Source organism: Rattus norvegicus, chromosome 1, assembly GCF_036323735.1.
Source record: "Rattus norvegicus strain BN/NHsdMcwi chromosome 1, GRCr8, whole genome shotgun sequence".
NCBI lineage: Eukaryota > Metazoa > Chordata > Mammalia > Rodentia > Muridae > Rattus > Rattus norvegicus.
This window is the reverse complement of record NC_086019.1, coordinates 106,025,134-106,045,130: the sequence shown is the minus strand read 5'-3', so window position 1 is coordinate 106,045,130 and position 19,997 is coordinate 106,025,134. Positions and strand designations below refer to the sequence as shown.

At 51.8% G+C, this 19,997-nt stretch overlaps 1 protein-coding gene and 1 long non-coding RNA gene across 2 annotated transcripts in view; one reads left to right on the top strand and one right to left on the bottom strand.

Moving 5' to 3' along the window:
* Kcnc1 (potassium voltage-gated channel subfamily C member 1) overlaps positions 1–5,884 on the bottom strand; it is a 41,788-nt gene extending 35,904 nt beyond the window's left edge. Inside the window, 1 exon segment of the mRNA NM_012856.2 lies at positions 4,154–5,884. Coding sequence (NP_036988.1) covers positions 4,154–4,723 — 570 coding nt within the window. The 5' untranslated portion in view covers positions 4,724–5,884.
* On the top strand, positions 4,781–18,957 carry LOC120099806 (uncharacterized). The gene is made up of 4 exons (XR_005499052.2): positions 4,781–4,917; positions 10,313–10,483; positions 13,654–13,773; positions 15,907–18,957. It is a non-coding gene; the product is annotated as an uncharacterized LOC120099806 (long non-coding RNA).
* The last annotated feature ends 1,040 nt before the right edge of the window (positions 18,958–19,997 follow it).

The following is a 19,997-nucleotide window of genomic DNA, read 5'->3' as shown; positions in this document are numbered from 1 at the left end:
GATAGTTCCATCTATGCCTCATGCCACGTTCAGGACTCCCAGAGTTCTCTCAGAAGTGGGACCCAAGGAAGAAAGAGAAGTCTTTAGCTGGGCTCTCCATTGTAACCACTAGGTGACTCCCTCCCAAGAGAGTTAGGGCTACACCAGGTCCCAAAGACTAAGGGACAGAGCAAAGAGGCAGAGAAGGACAGAGAGTCAGGAGAGATGGACAGTAGAGTGCACAGAGGTAGGGCTTTCCCAACTTTGAGGTCATTGGAATTCATCAGGTCACATGACCTGAGGAGACTGATGTCAACACACACACACACACACACACACACACACACACAACACTTGCTGGCCTTCGACCTAGAAACCATCCTTGGCCTTGATATGACAATGAATAATGCTCTTATCGACATGTAAATCACAAAGGCCCAGGGCCTCTGACCTGGGCTGACTCTCAAGGAGGTGAGGGCAGGTTCCCAGCCAGCTGGCTCTGCACAGCAGCTCTCCCAGGCCTGTGACTTTGCATACTGCTCTTCCTCTGCGTCTCCCTGACAACACCTGCTCGCCCCTTAGAGTCTGCCCAGTGTGACTCCCAGAGGCAGCTCACTCCAGGAAGCCCCTCATCTCCACAGTTACAGCCCCACTCACACCTTATGTGCGGCTAAGGCTGCAACTTCCACCCTGGATCCCAGGTGGGGCTCAGCGTGCCCCAGCTCACCTCACTGTCCAACCCCCACCCTGGAAGGAACTAGCTGTCCTAGCCAGCACTGTTACCCCTGTGTAGCTCCGATGGGCCTTCCTTCTCCAACCAAGGAGCTCCTGGTCCCACAGCCAACATCCTGACAGCGAGGGATGCGACCTCGCTGCTGACCCATATATCCACAACTCGACTGGCTGGGGCATGGGTCTTCTGAGGTGTAACACGCAGGGAGAAGCCGTCAGTCAGACACCCTGGGAGTTTCAGGAAGTGGAGGCAGCAGGCATGGAACCCACAGAACAGTATCTTCCTCCAGGTCTCCCCCCCCACAGGCTACACCAGGTCTCTCTCACATGCAAGCACTAACAGCCACAGTGACACAAAGCCAGGCTCCCTCTCAAATGAAACACACATTGTCACACCTGGGACCTCATAGTCTCTTAACACATAGCCACATATAGCTATCACACAGAACACCTTGCATGTACATAGGTGGTGTCGAGAACATAGTTTACACATATACACAGCTTTACACACACACACACACGTCCACACCTGCACACACACGCACACACACACACACACACATCTCAGAGATACATTGACCTGGGGTCTCACACACAGCATTTCTAAAGCATGCACAGTCTCTCTCTGTGTCTCTGTCTCTGTCTCTGTCTCTCTGTCTCTGTCTCTGTCTCTCTCTCTCTCTCTCTCTCACACACACACACACACACACACACACACCCCATTTATATTTATCAACCCACATACAACCTTACATCTAGTTTCTTTGACACAAGGATCTCTCTTATAGTCACACACACACACACACACACACACACACACACACACAACACATAGGAACACACACATGTGCTCCCAGAGTCACATTCACTGACATATTTTTATCTTTACACACCAGGAGTCTCTCACACACCCACACAGAATCTCACACACAAGCCTTTCTAGTTTCTGTTTTACACACACAGACTGTATCACACACGAGATTCGGGGCTGAAATCTAGAAAAAAAAATCCTAAACCCAGACCCACCAATCTGAGAAGGCTTTTCCAGGCTGTGAGGGGGAGGAGTGAAGGAAGGTGACTGCTGGCGGGCAGCAGCGACACAGCAAAGACGTAAGGGGGAGGAGGTGGGCAGCAGGCTGGTCTCTGCGCAGGGCTGCATCGAGGCAGCGCAATGCAGCTAGGCCAGCCAGGCAGGCGGGCAGCAGGAGTCTGGTTCTAATCCCAGCTCTGCCTTCACTTCTGTGGGTCTCAGTGTCCTCATGTGGTATCCATGCTTGTGGCCTCTCCATGAAGCTACCAGAAAAAGACAGTCGTTCTGCTATCCTGAGGGGCTACCCACTAATACCCACCTGCCCTCCAGTGCCCTACCTTCCACCTCTGACTGTCCAGCTTTTTTTTTTCCTGCATCTGCCCTTCAGTGGGCACTAACGTGAGAGTTTCCCTCTTTTCAGGTTTTATACTGATAGGCCCTCAAGTGCTTAGGTGATCTATCTGTCTCCACTGAGTGAAGGCCACCTCATAGACTAGGAATGGCCAGTGGGTGAAAAGAGCAGGTGAGGAGGATGGATGCACCCTAGCGACCCTCACATGCCCTGAGATGTGGGTACACTGACCAAAGTGGAGTCCACGGTAGCAGGTAGAGGGGGCCCAACATTCTGCAACTGCCTTAAAGTTGGGCCTACTTGGCCTGGCTTCTAGGGGCCAAGGTCAAATGTTGAGTGGAAGGGCTGCTCTAACCCAGGTCTTGGCCTAGCTCTGCCAGGCATCTTTCTCCCAGCGTATGCTGGTTCATTCTCCCAGTCCCAAGTTCCAGCCCCTCCCCACAGCTCAGCATAGCCTCCAGTTATATAATCCTCTAGCTGTAGTGGCCTCTGTCATCAACAAGATGGGGAAGAGGAGAGACCTCATCGAAGGGTCCCAGGCCATTCTAAAGAGTGACAGGGAGTTGGTGGCCATCTCAGGGAAGGATGGGGTCCCAGAAAGCTCTGATTCAAATTTTACTTGGCCTTCTGCTTCCAATCCGACCTTGGCCAAGCTCCTCAGTGACAACATGGGAGACCAAGTGCTCTCTATCCCTACCTATGAAACCTAGGATTCAAGGTATAAGACTTTGAACTGCTGCTCCCACCCCATATGTCTTTCTGTTTTCTATTAGCCTCAAATCTGTCAGGTGTCTGCTTATACAGACCTTCCTTGTCCTTGGGCATCTCACACACACCCCCAGCTCCCAAATCTTGTTTGTCCACTGATTTGCAGATTATAGCTTCTCCTTATTCCTCACCCCCATCCCAGCTCTGGCACAGTCTCCTGTCAGCAAAAGAGAAGGGGCGTGGAGCACTCAGTAGATGGGGAGAGGTAGTGTTTTGCCTGGGAGGGGCAGAGGTGACTTTTAAGTGGGGAGGGACTGTTTCAAATTTCCAACTCTACACCTCTCTCTCATCCTTGGTACTCTTCAGGCCAGAAAGCAGAGGCCAGGAAGACCTGGAGTATGTCTTCCTGGGTAGCTGTCTCTCTGGGGTCTCATTTTGGGCTCAGATTGGTCCATCAGATGGCTCTTGCAGTCCACCACTCTCCCCATTTTACAGAGGAAACTAATCCAGGGAGGCCATCTGAAGGGCCAAGGTCAGCAACAGGATGACCTTTCTCCCTTGTCATGATTTGCTGTTTCTAAAGGGGTGTGGCTGAGGAAGACACACCCACTTCACACACTTTTTCTGGGTTTATTCCCCTTAAGTTTTTCCTCTCTGCCAGCCTCTTCCCGAGGGCCAGAGGAAGCAGGCACTTAAGGGTTTGACCTCCTCGAGGCTCCTCCTAGTCCTGGGAAGGCAGGCGTCCCGGAGATCACTATCCTCTGATCTCCCGTTCCCAGCCCAGACCCACACCAACCACCAAGCTCTTAACTATGAGCATTCCCAAGACCCCTCCTCAAATGGCTTAAAGGTGGTCCCTGAGGACAGAAGTGTCTGTCCCTAGCTCCCCAGCAGGCTAGGGCACTGTTTCTACTCCAAAGGCTTCCTGTCCTGGGAAGAATGAAGGAGTCTCCTCACCTTTCCCCAATCCAAAGGGCAATTCACACCTTCAGAGTGTACATCTGCCAGTGGCACTGATGGGCACTAACAGGAGTGTGGGGTGTCACGCACATGCAAACATACACACATGCTCTCTTGTTCCTACAGACTTTATCCATCCAAATACACACCAGCACACTTACATAAATATGCATGCACAGCACACACACACACACACCACACACACAACCAGTGATACAGACTCATGTAAACAAACCCAGTTATCACATCAAAATCACCCCTTCTTTTACACACGTACACGTACACACCCCCTTCAGTTCTGAACACTCTGGGCACTCACTGTCCATTGCACCCTGCCCGTGGGAAGCGGCCTTTCCGGGTCAGGTTCTTCGGATGGATAAGCAGTCACTTACCCGCGCATAGCGGGATGAGTAGGGGTCCTCGAACAGTGCCCAGATGCGTGGCTGCCAGCGGCGCCAGAAGCCGCCAGGCCGGCCATCTGGGGAGTCACTGAGCGCCAATCTCTTGGTCATCTCCAGCTCGTCCTCGCCGTCGCCCGAGTCGCCGGGGCCGTCGGCGTCCGCGTCGTCGGCGCTGTTGTCCAAGGGCGCGCCACCAAAGCTGTCCAGCGCCTCCTCAGCGTCGCGGTGCTGGCGATACGTCATCCAGCAGCAGGGCTCCACGTCCGTCTCGTCGATGCCCCAGAAGGCCAGCTCCTCCTCGTAGAGCGGCCCGCACACGTCGGCCGGGCAGTGTAGCTTGCCGGTGCGGTAATAGTTCAGGATGTGAGCGAAGACGCCCGGGTGGCGGTCGAAGAAGAACTCGTCAGCGCGCGGGTCATAGTCGAAGTGGCTGTGGGCGTCCGGCTCCGCCAGCCAGGCAAGCCGCGTGCCGGGCAGCGTGCGCAGCGTCGAGCGGTACGTCTGGTGGCGCGTGCCGCCCACGTTGATCACGATGCGCTCGCTCTCGTCCCCTTGGCCCATCGCGGCGCCCCCTTAGGCATGGCGCGGCCCAGCGACACCCATGGGAGCTGCCGCCAGGGGGAGTTGGCGACGGGGAGGGGGGCGCAGGGCCTCTTCCCCCCTCCCCCCAGCCGTCGGGGGGCACAGAGGACCGCGGCTCTGGCCACCCACCCCAACCAACGAGCCAAGCCCCCTCAGGGGGAGCTGTCAGTCAGGTGCGGGTCCAGGGGTGTGTGCGCGGGCTCCTTAGGGTCTTTAAGGCGCCTAGTGTGAGAGGGAGCTGGCCTGGCTGCGGAGGAGGCAGTGGAAGAGAGGAGGGAGGTAAAGAGGGAGGGAGGAAGGGAGTGGGGCGGCGCTCAGCGGCGAGGCCCGGGAGGAGGGGAGAGATGATGGGGGGGCCGGGCTCCCGGTACCATCTCAGCGGGAAAAATGGAGAAATCGACACAAAGCTTTTTAGGGGAAGGTCAGCTGCTCCGTTTCGGGGGCCGGACCGATAGACCAGCCCCTGCTAGGAAAGAGGGGGTTACGAGAAATCCGCGCTTGGCTCTGCGGTGGTCGCCGCAGCGCGCTCCCGGTGCGGTGGGGACGGATGCGGCTTGCTCTCCTCCCTGCGTGACCGATCCCCTTCGGATCTCCTTGCTTGTCTGCCTACTCCCCTCGGTGGCGGGTGAAGCTGCCCGACCTCCCTCCTCGTTCCTTCTCCCCGCCTCCCGGAGGAGATGGCAGGTCCCCTGGGTAGGGGCACAAGGGTGCTCCCCGCGGGGCTGCCGCTAAGCGCAGCGCCTGGTGCGCTCGGGCTGGGTCAGGGGTTCCGCTGGGCTGCGCTGGGACTCAGGCTTCCGCGGCGGTGCTGAAGGGACAGCTCCCGGACGGCTGTGGAGCCGCGCTGGGCCGAGCGTAGGTTCTCTCAGCCCGTTTTGCTTGGCGGGGCTGGCGGGCACTGGCTCCGGTGTTTCTGCGCCCCGCACTCCGCTCACTGCTCTGGGAGGGCGGGTGGCGCTGGCAGCCGATGCGAGGGGCGCTGCCGAGGTCGGGCCCGGTAGGCGGGGGTGGCAGGTCCGGGCGCGGCGCAACGAGGCTGGCGAGGCCAGGGAGGCGAGGCGCGGAGCGGCCACTGCCGCCACCACCGCCGCCGCTGCTGCCTCCGGGCTGCTGCTCCGCTGCCTGCTCGCTTGCTCGTTCGCGCGGTCCGCGTCCAGCCAGCGGCTCTCCGGACACGGGCACACGGCGCGCGCAGCCGCACTCGCCCCCGGAGAGAGGCGCCGCGCTGGGTCCTAAAAAGCCCTGATTCTGCGCCCCCCTCCTAGGCCGGCACCGAACCCCGCCTCCCTCAACCCTGGCGCTGGGGGCGCCCGCCCTTCCTTGCCTCCTGCTCGGTGGAGACCCGCCGACGCTCCGCCCTAGGGGAGCTCCACTAGTTGGGCGGAGGCTCCCAGCGACGTCTGGGCTCGCGCCCCCGGGTCACACTGAGGTGAGAAGGGCGTCGGCCAGCTCCTCTTCTAACTCAGGAGCCATTTGATACCCTGAGCAGACAAACCATTCCTTGGCCAGGACTAGTACTGACCTCTCAAGGAATCCTTTAATACCGACCCTTCCCTGGGAAACCTGAAGGTCCAATGATCCTTTCAGAGATAACTTCTTACATGGACTGCAAAATAGTACCTTTCTCATCAGTTCCCCCCCCCCCCCGTCCTGACTCACCGTTAATGATCAACCTCGAGCCCCTCTTAATCCCTTTGACCCCTTTCAGGCCCTGAGCCCTTCCTGACTCCAGGGTGACTTAGTCACAACAATGTCAGACAGACCTCAGTTTACCCAGAAAGCCGAATTGCCTAACCTGAACTACCTTATGAAAACAGGCACAAAGACTGCCCAGCTCCTTGAATACTGACAGGCTCACTCCGCTAGGACTTCAGGTACTCTGGGTGGTGAACCAAACGTGTCTAGGGGCAGTGGTTCCTAGAGATTCGAAGTTAATACTGGGGACAGAGATCATATTTCTAACTTCAAAGTCCTCCTGGCCCATGCTGGCCACCCACCCCTAGGTTTATTGAATCAATAATCATTATCACACATTCCTTCCTTGCTCCAGATTCTGTACAGGCACAAAGTCACAAGGGACAAATCAGACCCAGCTCTCAACCTCCAGGGGCTCCCAGCTTTTTAAAGAAGTGGGCAGGTGGGATTGAGAAGAACTGGAAGGTCAGGCCCAGCTCCAGAGGCGGCTGGGCTATGAAAGATGCTTATTGATTCCTGTCCATTGCAATCGAACAGGCTGCCCCAGCAAAGGGGATTTAATTAAGAAACGAGAGGTTCTTATTTACCTGTTGGCACTTGCTAACGGCGCAGACAGCCGTCTGTCTATCCTGACCGGCAGTATAGACACTGCTTGCACCATTGAGAGCCTAGAGACAAACCTGTGACTTATCTCCCCATCTGATCATGGGAATCACAGCATTAAAACAGATCCTCATGTCATGGGGGGAAGTGTGGGGAGGTAGAGAGGGGTGAGAGGCAGGAGGCAGAGAGGCAGGGTTATCAGAAAGGGGCAGAGACTGACAAGGAGGGAAGGAGTGTGAGGAGGCCTCTTCCCTCCGGACAGCCATTTCCCTTTGGTCTCAGAGTGAGGCAGGATGGAATGGCTTCCAGTGTCCTTCTCACTCTGGCCAGTGTCACTCCCATCCCCTGACCACAAGGTAGTCCAGTGCAGTGCGCTCTGGCCAGGCCCTGATTCAGATCCCCAGGACACTGGCTCTCAGGATGATCAGCCCAACCCTAGGATTAATAGGATAAAGACACAGAGACCCCGGAAATGAGATTTTTTAAAAAGAGGCATGAAGAGACAAGGTCACATAGAGCCTCAGCCATGCATGGCCACGAGGCAGACCACAAAAGAGCTTTCCTAGACTCTTTCTCAGGAAACCTGAGGAGCCAGCCATGGGGGCTCAGGCTGCCCCCTCTCCCCTGTCTGCCAAGCCACATAGGTGCCGGAGCTTGGCTCTTCAAATGCCTCTCTGGTTCAGCTCTCTCTATCAAAGGACTACCTATGTCTCCTAAGCTCCCCTCTGCTCCTCTCCACAGAGCCCTAGACAGGGAAGCCCCTCACTGAAGTCTAGGTGATTTGGGAAAGAAAATGGGCTACAACCCTAGAGCCCCGGCTTTAGAGGCTCCAGATGTCTAGACTCTTTAACTGAGGCTGAGTCTTGAGTGGAGAATTACCAAGAACCTCTGAGGAATGGGTACTAAGCTCCAATCAGACCCTACTCCATGATGAGTACCAGTGGGAGCCATGGTGGGACCTGGGTGTGGGGGAAAGCAGGTGGAGAAGGGATCAGGTCTTGGAGGGACATAGACAAAACCTCCTGGTAGGAGAACGTTGGGTAATGAAGACTAACCTTGGAGGATGTGCCAGAAAAACAGGATTGTGCCAGGGCTGGAGGGAGAGACCACAGGAAAGGGGTCACAGCACACCCCAAGAGTGAAGCAGGCTGGGCTCAGATGGGAAACCCTCCCGAAGTGCCCCACTTTAAGAGTCTCACTTTGATCTCTGATGTCACCCTACCCCCTGGTCCTAGGCTTCCAGGAGCACTCCCTCTTCTGTACCCTAAGCAGGGCATAAAAGTCCCTTCTCTCACCTCCCCTTCACACCAAGAGAAGGCTGACATTCACAGAAAGCCCAGAAAAACCAAGATGAAAGCACAGGGGGAAAATAAAACAAGGAACAGAAAAACAAGGTCGCGAGGGGGCGGGGTGGGATGGGGTGGGGATTGCTGACCAAGCCCAGCCTCTTCCTCAGAAATACCTCACCCTTCCCTGCCTTTCAGCCACCCACAGTAGAGCTTCCTGCCCCTTCACAAAGGAAGGTTTGCAGTCCCCACAAAAATGTCTCTGGTGGCCGTGGCTCGGTGAGGATGATTGTTCGCGTCTCAGGGTTCTGAGCACGAACTAGAATAGACTATCTATCTGGGTCCCAGGCTCTAGTGGTCCATCTCTGACTAACTAACCATGGCCGCGGGGAAAGCTGCTCAACTTCCCTGTGCTTCAGTGACTTATCACTTGATGGGCTTAGCACCTGCCTCTGCACTCTTAACTCCTATGCTCTGGGATGCTTCTCCGTGAGGCTGAAGAGGAAGGAGTGCTGGGATGCAGAAAGAGCCCCCCTCCCCGATTCCACTCCTTCCCCTCGTGGGAATAGCTCAAAGGAAGAACGGGGCTGGATGGGGAGTAGAAAACTGTGAGGGGTACCTGAAGGCAAGCTGTACCTATGTCGTCGCACCTGGCACTTGGCACACCTGCTGGGCTCAGGAACTGGCCCGAGTCCAGCCCCTCTCAGGCTTTTGTCCAGGTTGGCACAGGGTCTATGCTGCTCTCCCAGGTCAGGAGCTTCTGCGTTCCTCGTGGGTTGGGCTGCCATCTTGTGGCCGGGCCTGGAATTTAACCTACAGTGGCCTGCTGAACAACTTCTGCCTAGCTGCTGGGATGATGGGCAGTGTCCTCTTCCCAAGTCAGAACTCCCTCTAGTGGGCAACGGGAGGCAAATTTAGGGGCTAGAAGTGACAGTGTGGGTAATGGATGACCTTGGTCCCCAGTCAGTAGCTTGGATGCTGACTATGGTGCTGGGCTGGGCTGCATGCAGCTGCTGCTTCTTAGAGTAAAATGGAGGCTCCAGAGAAGAGCAGGGAAGGACTAAGATGAAGAACACTGTGCGTGTGTGCGTGTGTGTGCGCGTGTGTGTGTGCGTGCGCGTGTGTGTGCATGTGCGCGTGTGTGTGCATGTGCGTGTGTGTGCGCGCGCGCGCGCGCGCGCGCGCGCGTGTGTGTGTGTGTGTGTGTGTGTGTGTGATTACACTAGGGCCTCTCAACTTCTGCACTGAAGACACTCTGCACCAGAGAACCTGAGATGCTATGCTCATAATAACAGGTCAGTTAACAGGTCCCCTCTAACCACTGGATGTCATTAGAGGCTGTGTTCCTAGCCACAGCCACCAAAAACATCTAACACGAGCGTCCATCAATCTCCTGGTTTCTTTCAATCACATAGGAAGAAGAATTACCTTGGGCCACACATGGAAAGTTGGAGGGTGTGTTGTGATAGGCGGTGGGTTGCTGGAGTGTACATGTTTTTGTGTGTGTGTGTGTGTGTGTGTGACATCCTTACTCCAGAACCGTGTACACACACACACACACACACACACACACACACACGCGCGCGCGCACACACACACACACATCTAAAAACAAATCCCGGGATGTTTTAAGTGAACGCAGGGTTTTTGTGTGGTGCCTCATTCACAGCTATCCTGCTGCCCGTGGGCCACAGGTTGGACACCCTGGTCTGCAGTCTTCACAAGCTGTCCCCAGAGGTCTAGAAATGCCTCAGCAGGTTTGGTTGTAAACACTGTTTCTGCAGCTCACTAGCTGCATACAGCGGCCGCCTCTCTTCTCCCGGACGCTTGTGCTTTCCACATCTGTAGAAAAGGCCACTGCTGTCTTGTGGATTTTTAGTGAGTTAGTGTCCTATGCTGCTCCCTGCTTCCCTCTTCTCTCAGGATTAACCCGTCCTTTCTCTTAGCCCAATCCCAATCCCATCTCTCTCTCTCTCTCTCCTAGATTCCTGATGATGGCTGGGGGACAGGAGATCAGCTCTCCTTGAGCTCGGCTTCTGGGAGGGAAAGGACCTCCCTCTCCCCACTGCTGGCTCTAAGGATGAGATATGGAGCCAGGATGACGATGGCAATTGAACCCTGACTGGGGTCAGCAAGGAAATCAAGGAAACAAAGGGTGGGCATGGACACAGGCACAGGAAATCTGGGGTCCATGTAGGGGATTATACACTCTGATGCTGCTGCCGCCAACCCAGGGCCTCAGCCTGTTTATTGGGTCCTGTAGAGGGGACGTGGTTAGCTAATCTTTGTGAAGCCTCTCTAGGTGAGGTCTCTCGGGTTGTAAACATTCAGAGGGAGAAACCGCAGTTGCTGACTTTTCCACAGTGCCCCTCTCACTCCGACTCTGGAGGAAGGATTTGCCATCACTCTTGAGCCTGATTCATGTGGAGAAACAGTGAGGCCATTTCCCATGGGTCCACGGCCTTGGTTTTTGTCATGGCTGCACTCACGTCAACAACATACATCACTATGGATTCCACATGGAACTGCCTCTGCTCCCACATGGCACATAAAGATGGTCAGGAGAGCATCGTGCAGAGGGGAGACGTGAACAACACAGGGGAGGAGTATCCCTCTCTCTGTAGCGCATTCCAGGTCCTCCGTGGGGTACTCTGTGGCATACTAGTGAGTGCCCCGGTGTCAGCCAGCCTGAAGGTGGATGGGACAGCAGCTGTGGAGGGGCAGGCCCAGGTGTTGTTGGGTGGGCCTGGAACCAAGGCTTTTTGAAGGTTACACTTTTAAAAATGGCCAAAAGAATAGAAAATTGGAGATTAAAGGGGATATTTATTTACACAGGAAAAATATCAGGATGACATTTAAATCTTTTGAAAGCCAATAGGTGCCCCAACATTTATAAATCCAGGGCAAAGCTTTGTTTCTTAAAACCCTCTCTCTCACACATGCACATACATGCGCGCGCGCACACACACACACACACACACAGAGACAGAGAGAGACAGAGAGAGAGGGAGGGGGAGAGAGGGAGAAGGGGGAGAGAGAGAGGGAGGGGGAGAGAGAGAGGGAGGGAGAGAGAGACGGAGACAGAGAGAGAGAGGGAGGGAGGGAGGGAGAGACAGAGAGAGAGAGAGGGAGGGAGAGACAGAGAGAGAGAGAGAGAGAGAGAGAGAGAGAGAGAGAGAGAGCAGGAGAGAGCGATACCATGACATGTACATGGAAATCAGAGGATAGCTTGTGTGATCTATCATGCAGCTCCTAGGGGTTAAACTCGGGCCTCAGGTTTGGCAGTGAGTGCCTTTACCTGCTGGGCCATCTTGACATCTAAAACATTATACTCACGCATTGACTAGCAATGTGCCCGTCAGTTCTATTTACTCAAACGCATTCACATTCAGACAAACAAACAAACAAGCAAACAACAACCCAGCGGTCACGTTTACTGGCAATTGTGGGGAATGAGACTCAGTTAATGCAGCCCTGAATTTTAGATGGGTTGCATCAAGAGGACTTAAGAACCGCCCTGTTCCTCCCCAGGGAGCTCTTTATGTGCACACAGGGGACGGCTCTCATCAAGTGGGTGTCGCCCTTTAAAGGTGCTGTCCAGAACACACAAAGCAGCGTGCCCACTTCCCCCTTTGGGGTAGCATCTCTCTGTGCTGTCCAGGCCTCCACTTCCAAGAAGCCGGCACTGGAGGTGCATGCCACCATGCTTGATACTGGATAAAAACACCAAGCAAGACAGCAAGACAGCAAGCCACCAAGCAAGCAAAATCTCCACACAATTTTGTGGAATTTTTGAACCTGGAGGACTCAGACCCACCCCACCCCCATCCCCCGACTTTGAAACTGACTACAAAGTTTCTGGTATCAAAACTGTTCTGTCCCAGTACAAAGATTGGTACATAAGCCAATGGAGTGGAACTGGGCAGCCAGAAGTAAACCCATGGTGTTATGGGCGATTGTTTTTTTGTTTTGTTTTGTTTTGTTTTGTTTTGTTTTGGCAAGAGTGTCAGGACAGCCTCTGGGAGAAATGTCCTTTTCAAGAAATGAAGCTGGAGCAATTGGAAATCTACACAAAGCAAAACAAATTAGAATCCGTGGTTCAGATTCCAAAATGCAAGACCTGAAACTATACGACTCTCAAAGCCCAGGTAGGAAATGCTTTCCTGCTATGATATATGATATAAAAACACAACCAAAAGTTGAGTTTCTCTGAAAAAAGAAATTCATGCTTCAAAGGAAATGAAAATTCAAGAAATTGGGAAGACAGCGGAACGAGAGAGCTCCCTGTAGGCCATGAAGCTGATAAGGGCCGAGGATGGAAAAATGTAGCAAGAACCTCTCCTCACGCAATGAAAAGACAGCCTGATTCAAACTTGGGCAAGTGGTTTGCATAACCACACTGGAAAGAGGATGTGGAAATGACCTTAAGTCAGACTGGGAAAGGTAGTTAACAGCGTGAGTTAAAACTACATTCTATACTAATCTATATTCTCGATGACAGTTGCAACAACTCAAGGCAACAACTTGTGTTGCCAGGGATGTGGACATATTTACGATATCAGTTTTCCGCTCATTCTTCAAAATATCTAGCAAAAGCAACTGAATGATTTGTTTGGGCTTGCAATTGTGTGGCAGGAGCAGGAGGTGGTTGGCCACACTGCCTCTGTGCTGGGACCCCAGCATTGGAATAGTGCCACCCACATTCAAGGTGGCCTCCCTCCCTTGGCTGAACCTTCCCGGAAACTCTCATAGACATCCCCAGGGTGTTTTCTCTTATGTGGTTCAAAATGCCTGAAGCTGGTAAGATTAGCCAGGGCAGAAACATACCTAAGAGAATCGGAACTACACTCTTCTAGACCAAGCCTCAGGCTGTTCACTGAATCACTGCTCAGAAAGGTTAAGAGTTGGAAGTAGCCCAATCAACTGGAGTAGATAAAATGCAACATTCCCATGTGACATTCTTTTCATACAAGGTAGTCATGTCCTAACATGTGCCATGTGGATAAACTTTTAAAACCTGCTGAGTGAGACAAGCCACACACAAAAGGCCACACATCATGTGATTCTATTCATATAAAATACCCCGCCTCCTAAACAGGCAGAGCCATGGGAATAGGCTAGCGGTATCCAGGGCTGGGGGAGGAAGGAAAATGGGGAGAAACTGCTTATGGTCACGTGTTTCTTAGGGAATAAGAGAATGTTCTGGAATTAGACAGTGGTAATGGTTGTTGCACAAGCCACTGAAATATGAACTTTATTATTGGTTTTATCTATTTATTCACTAGGTTTTTGTTTCTGTTTTTTGTTTTGTTTTGTTTGAGACAGAGTCTTATGCTGTAGCCCAAGCTGACTTCAATCTTACGGCAATCCTCCTGCTTCACCCTCTTGAGTACAAGTGTGCACCACCTTACCCAGAAAAAATTGAAGAGGCAGATTTTATATCATGTGAGTTTTACCTTTAAAAAAATACTTTTAAGATTTATTTATTTTATTGGATGTATATGAGCATTTTCTGCATGTATGTATGTATGCATGCATGCATGTATGTATGCATGTGTGTATGTAATGTGTATGCATGTATGTATGCACACATGCATGTATGTGTGTATGCATGTGTGTATTATGTATGCATACATGCATGTATGTGTATGCATGTGTGTATGTGTAATTATGTGTGTATGCATACACATGTATGTATGTATGTATGTATGTATGTATGTATGTATGTATGTATGTATTATGTACACAGCATGTACTCAGTACCTGTAGAGGCCAGAGAGACCATTAGCTCTCCAGGAGTTAAGGATGGTTGTGAGCCATCATGTGCGTGCTGGGAACGTAAGTTGAATTCTCTACCAGAACAGCCAGTGTTCTCAACTGCGGAGCCATCTCCCCACCTCATGAGTTATATCTTAATAAAACAGTGGGAGACGACAAAGGATCAGGTGACCAGGAGCCTATAAATAGTCAGTGCTGGCCTCTGATTGGCTATCTGTAAAACTTCTACAATGTGATATTTGTTTTTCCCTTCCTGAGATGCTTCAGTTGAACTTCAGAACATGAATAGGCGTTTCTCAAAACATTACATTTATTTATTTGGTGTGTGTGCTACAACAAACATGCGAAGGTCAGGGGACGGTTTGTGGGAATCAGTCTTCTCCTTCCACCCTGAGGGTTCCAAAGATCAGACTGAGGCTTTCAGTTTAAAAGCACTGTCGACCACTGAGCGGTCTTACAGGCCCTGATATACCTTTAAAAGGATCAGCAATAGGGGCTGGGGATTTAGCTCAGTGGTAGAGCGCTTACCTAGGAAGCGCAAGGCCCTGGGTTCGGTCCCCAGCTCCGGAAAAAAAGAACCAAAAAAAAAAAAAAAAAAAAAAAAAAGGATCAGCAATCCCACAAAGAGAAATTTCCAGTCCAAATGTGTGTACGATAAGGTGGAGGTAGGATGACACTGGGTACGACCTCTGGCTCCTCTGCATGCACCCGCTCCCACACACCTCCATGTGTGCACCCGCTCCCACCCACCTTTATTCATGCACACACTCCTACACTTTCATGCCTGAGCACACTTACACCTCACTTTTTGAGCCTCTTACTGGTGCTCTCACTGATCCTTGGGTTTGTTGATTAGGCTAAGTTAACAGAGTAGCGAGCCTCAGGGACCTTCCTGTCTCCGCTCCCCCCCAAGACTGGGGTGTATCATAACCCCTTGGCACACACCTCTGTGCCTGGCTCTGATGTGGGTGCTAGAGAGGGAACCCAGGTCCTCGGGAGAGGAGGCAAACACTTCACTGACCAGGCATCTTCCCAGCCTTCAGATGTAAAAATTTAAGATAATAATGACTTGTCTGTGGGCTGTTCAAGTGTTTCTAAGACAAGAAAACAGAAACAAAATAACCAAGCAGACTTGTTCTGAATCACCACCCTGTTATTACCCCCGTCCTGCTCCTCTGGTGTTTCTTGTGTTCTCCCCTCTTGCTGCGTCTTCCTACCTATACCAGGTGCACGCTCTTTCCACCTCCGAGACAACTCCTCTAGCTTTTGTTACACTGTTCTCCGCACAGAGAGTAGAGCAACCTTTCAACTCGGCTGATCTTGTTTTGTGGCATTGATAATTTTAGGATGGTCCAGGCTCACACCTATAGCAGAAACATCACAGACATTGTCAAGATTGGTGTCATATTTGGGAAAATTTCAAGTTTCTTTTCTCTGTGGGCTGTGGGCATTCAAAGGGTTTTGGATTTTCTCATACGATAATTTTAAATAGTGCCTAATTGATAATCACCAATAATTTTTCCTGATGTTGAGGTCTTGCTACAGCGGCAGCTTATGAATTTTATGTTGTCTTGTTGGTGTTAGATCAGCAAAAAATATTTTCCTCCCCCACCCCTTGGCTGGATTAACAACCAGATCAAGAGTCCATTAAAAAGGTTGGTTTTGGGGTTGGGGATTTAGCTCAGTGGTAGAGCGCTTGCCTAGCAAGCGCAAGGCCCTGGGTTTGGTCCCCAGCTCTGAAAAAAAGAAAAAAGAAAAAAAGAAAAGAAAAAGGTTGTTTTTTTTTTTTAATTTTGACAGTCTGACACCATGGTGCCCAGGTGGGGAGCAAGCCTGAGACAGCCACCAGCCTGGCTCCACATAGCCGGGCAGGAAGACTGTGCCAGAGACAACCCTCAGCCCATTGCCACTCCGCCTGAGCAGGGAGGAAGCCTGAGATGACGCCCCGCCCCCCAGTCAGGTTCCACAGTGCCCAGGTGGGCAGACTATGCCAGAGACAATCCCTTCCCCTGTCTGGGTCTGTTACCGCCAAAGGCCAGGCGGACATCCCTGGTCTGGCTACTGCTTGGGACCGTGTTGATGTCTGAGGGCTCTGCAAAGCTGGCCCCACCTCATGCCTGGACATCCTGGGAGAGCTGGCTCTGAGGGCAGGAGAGCAGGAGAGCTGGCCCTGCCCCTCACCAGCTGCAGAACTCAGGGACACGGGTCTTGCACCTCACCTGGGCAGTGCAATAGAACTGGCCCTGCTGGCATAGGTGCAAGTGGGCTGGCCCAGAGGGCATGAGAGCGGGGGAGCTGGGTCTTCCCTTTGCCTGCTATGGCATTAGATGAGCTGACTGGACAGTGCTGGGGAGCATGCCCTGATGGTGTGGGCATGGCACAGTGGGTGAGCCGAGCAGCTCAGCTACCACCCAGGCCCAGCTCCAGGGCCTTGAGTTGTCCCACCCCATCTAACTCATCTATGAACTGCAAGCATGTCAGGGGCTGGTCCTGCAGATCCAAAGCTGTAGGATCTTCATGACACAGGGCAACAACGGGATAGCTGAGAGGAGTCCCCATGAGGATCCAGTACTGACAGTGTAGCAGAAGCCAGAGGCCCCAAACCAGTCCAATGACTCACTGCAATGAACATTTGCAATCGAAGAAGGGTGGGCAAAAGGGTAGACTGTGAGACACACTGTGACAAAATGCAGTTTCCATAATTTTTTTCTTTTGGCGGGGGCGGGGGAAAGGTTGCAAGGACAGGGGCGGATATGGAGGGGCAGGGAGATGAGTGGGATTGGTGGGCATAATGTGAAACTCACAAAGAAGAAAAAAAGGTAATAATAATAATAATAATAATAATAATAATAATAATAATAGTTTTCACCACTGACATACAGCCCAGCCTTATGCCTTTCTTTGTTTACACTTATCAACTTTCTCACTGCTGAGACTAAACGCCTGGCAAGAGGCACCTCAAGGGAGGAAGGATTTATTTTGGTTTCCACTTCGAGGATACCGTCCATCCTGTCAGGGAAGGCATAGCGACTGGAGCAGGAGGCTACTGGCCATAAAGCATCCACAGTCAGGAATCAGGTCAGCTGTAAGACCAACAGGCACACCCCCCCCCCCCGCCCCAGGGACATACTGCAGCCAGGCTCCTCCTCCTAAAGGTCTCCATATTCAAACCACAACAATGCTCTAAATACATTTTAGATGCAGCCATCTTCACGGTGTCAGAATCGCGTTAATTTATTCCACCATTCAATGGTATCGCTTCTGTTTTGTACTCCATTAAAAAGAATACTCCACTCAAGGAGATTTATTTATTTATGACTTCAACATGCTCATAAATGTCACCCAACACAAGAATAAGCCAGAAGAGAAATATACAATGATCATAACAGATTGCTTAAAGTAATTTATTCTGAAAATTAAGTCCAAACCTAGGCCACTAGGGCTTCTTCCCAAGGCTTTGGGAGAGGCTTATGCAGGAGTGGGGACCTGAAGCCTTAGCCTCTTATCTCTCACATTAGCTTCTGGGTGTGAATGTTAAGTATATGTTTGTTATTTTGATGGTTTGAATGAGAAGAGCCCTCATAAACTCATTTATTTGAATACTTGGTACCCAGTTAGTTGTGCAACTATTTAGAAAGGATTAGGCGGTGTGGCATTATTGGAAGAAGTGTGCTGCTGGGGTGGTCTCTGTCTCTGTCTCTGTCTCTGTCTCTGTCTCTGTCTCTCTCTCAGCATTTGTGAAGAAGGCTACTGCTGTCAGATACTGCTCCAGTATAACACGACACAAGTCACAACCCCAAGCAACCCCAGCAGCCTCTGGATAGAGCCTCTGTAGTACAGCTGCTCCATTTGTCTTGACAGAAGGGTCATTGCCAACACTTTGACCAGTCGCCATAACAACAAAGCAAAGCCCAGTGTGGTGGCTCACGCCTGTAACCCCAGACCCAAGGCAGGATGAAGAAAGAAGATTGCTGAGACGTCAAGGGCAGCCTGGGACATGGTGTGTTCAAGGGCAGCTCGGGTCCTGATGAGTCCCAGGCTAGCCTAGCTATAAAGGGAGACCCTGTGCTAAAACAAAAACAAAAAACAAAAACAACAGCGAGAAGTCGTACAGCTGGCCTCTGGTGATAGGCCTGCAAATATTCCCTCTTGGAAAGAGGCAGGAAGGCTCACAGTATCCATATTCACCCCTCCCTGAGCAGATCACACACCCTCCCGGCACCGCTGCATATAATCTAAAGCCTATTAGCGGGGCTAGACCAGCGCTTCTCCACCTTCCTAATATTCTGACCCTTTAGTACAGTTCCTCATGTTGTGGCGGTCCCCACTAACAACTGTAAGTTTGGACTGCTGCGAATCACAGTGTGTTGTCTGGTGGTCCTTGGTGACCCCTGTGAAAGGGGTTGTGGCTCGAAGGTTGAGAACCACTGGACTAGAGGGATAGCTAAGATATAAGGAGTTTGGTTCTCAGCACCCATGGGAGCAGCTTATAACTATTTGAAATTTCAGCTCACGGGGGGGGGGGGTCCTATGCCTTTGGCCTCTCTGAGCACCTGACCACATATGCAAATACCCATGCACAGACACATAGTTAATCATAAAATAGAGGTGGTTTTTTTTAAGTTCTGAAGTATATAAGACATTTAAAAAAACGCTGGGACCTGGTGAGATGGCTCAGTAGGTAAAGTCACCTGCTCAAGTGGATGACATGAGTTCAGTCCCCGGAACCAATGTGTTGGAAGGGGAAAATGAATCCCTCCATGTTGTCTTCTGACCATCCACATGCACAATGGTACACACACACACACACACACACACACACACACACACACACACATGCATACACGCACATGTACACAATACACACCTGTCCACATCCATGTACACACATGTGCATGTGTACACACAATGCATGCATGCACACACATTCATACATAACACACAAAAATATATATAAAAGAGGATTTTAAACCTTTTTCTAGAGGCGGGATTTCACTGTGCATCTCCCCACAAGTTTCCAACTCTCCTGTAAGTAACATGTATTCATTCCTTTGCCATGCCCAACTGCATGAAATCTTTCATTGTGCTGCTGGCTCCTCTATGAGGTGAAACATGTTCACATCTCCCCAGGAAAGTCTCAGAACATCTGTCTCATCTTGTCCCCTTCTGTTTGTTCTACCAGTCCAAATGGATCATTTAAAAATGCAGATTTATTTCTGCTCTTTCCCCGTGTTGATCCCTCTGGGACTCCCTGCTGGCCTCTGAACACAGCTCAGCTGAGGCCCATGGGTCCTGTCTTGTCTCCGTGTCCCTTAGCTCCTTCTCGTGAGCAGCTGTGGGCCCACAATGTTGCCTCACTCCCTTTGTGCTTGTGGTGCCTCAGCTTTGAGCTCCCTCTGCTGTCCAGTCATTGACTGTGATGTGACCAACCGTGGAAAGACCCAACCCCCACACCAAGTGTCTGGTTGCTTACCAAAGAGAGGAAGTGTATCCAGTGGTCTCTTCACTTGAGTACACAGGCCTTGGCACCTGTCCAGTGGACAAACTTATGACTGATCCCTTGAGGGATTGGTCATACCCCTCGAGGGAGTGTGTAAGGAACCCCAAGGAGCTCTGAGAGGCCATTACATCAGTGTAATGGAAAATCTCTGAGCAGCTCCTCTGGGATGGTGTTGGGGAAACAGAGCCCACTCCCTGGATGCAGTGGTCCTTCTTGAAGGTGTCTTTTCTGTGTCTTGAACCTGGCCTATGGGAATTCAAGGAGATCTATACAAATGGAATACAGGAGGTACTGAGGCCCTAGGGACAAGTGTGAAAGGGACAGAGAATTTGTGCCAGGCCATTCCAGGGAAGAATAGAGGTCCCTGTGTGTGTGTGTGTGTGTGGTGTCT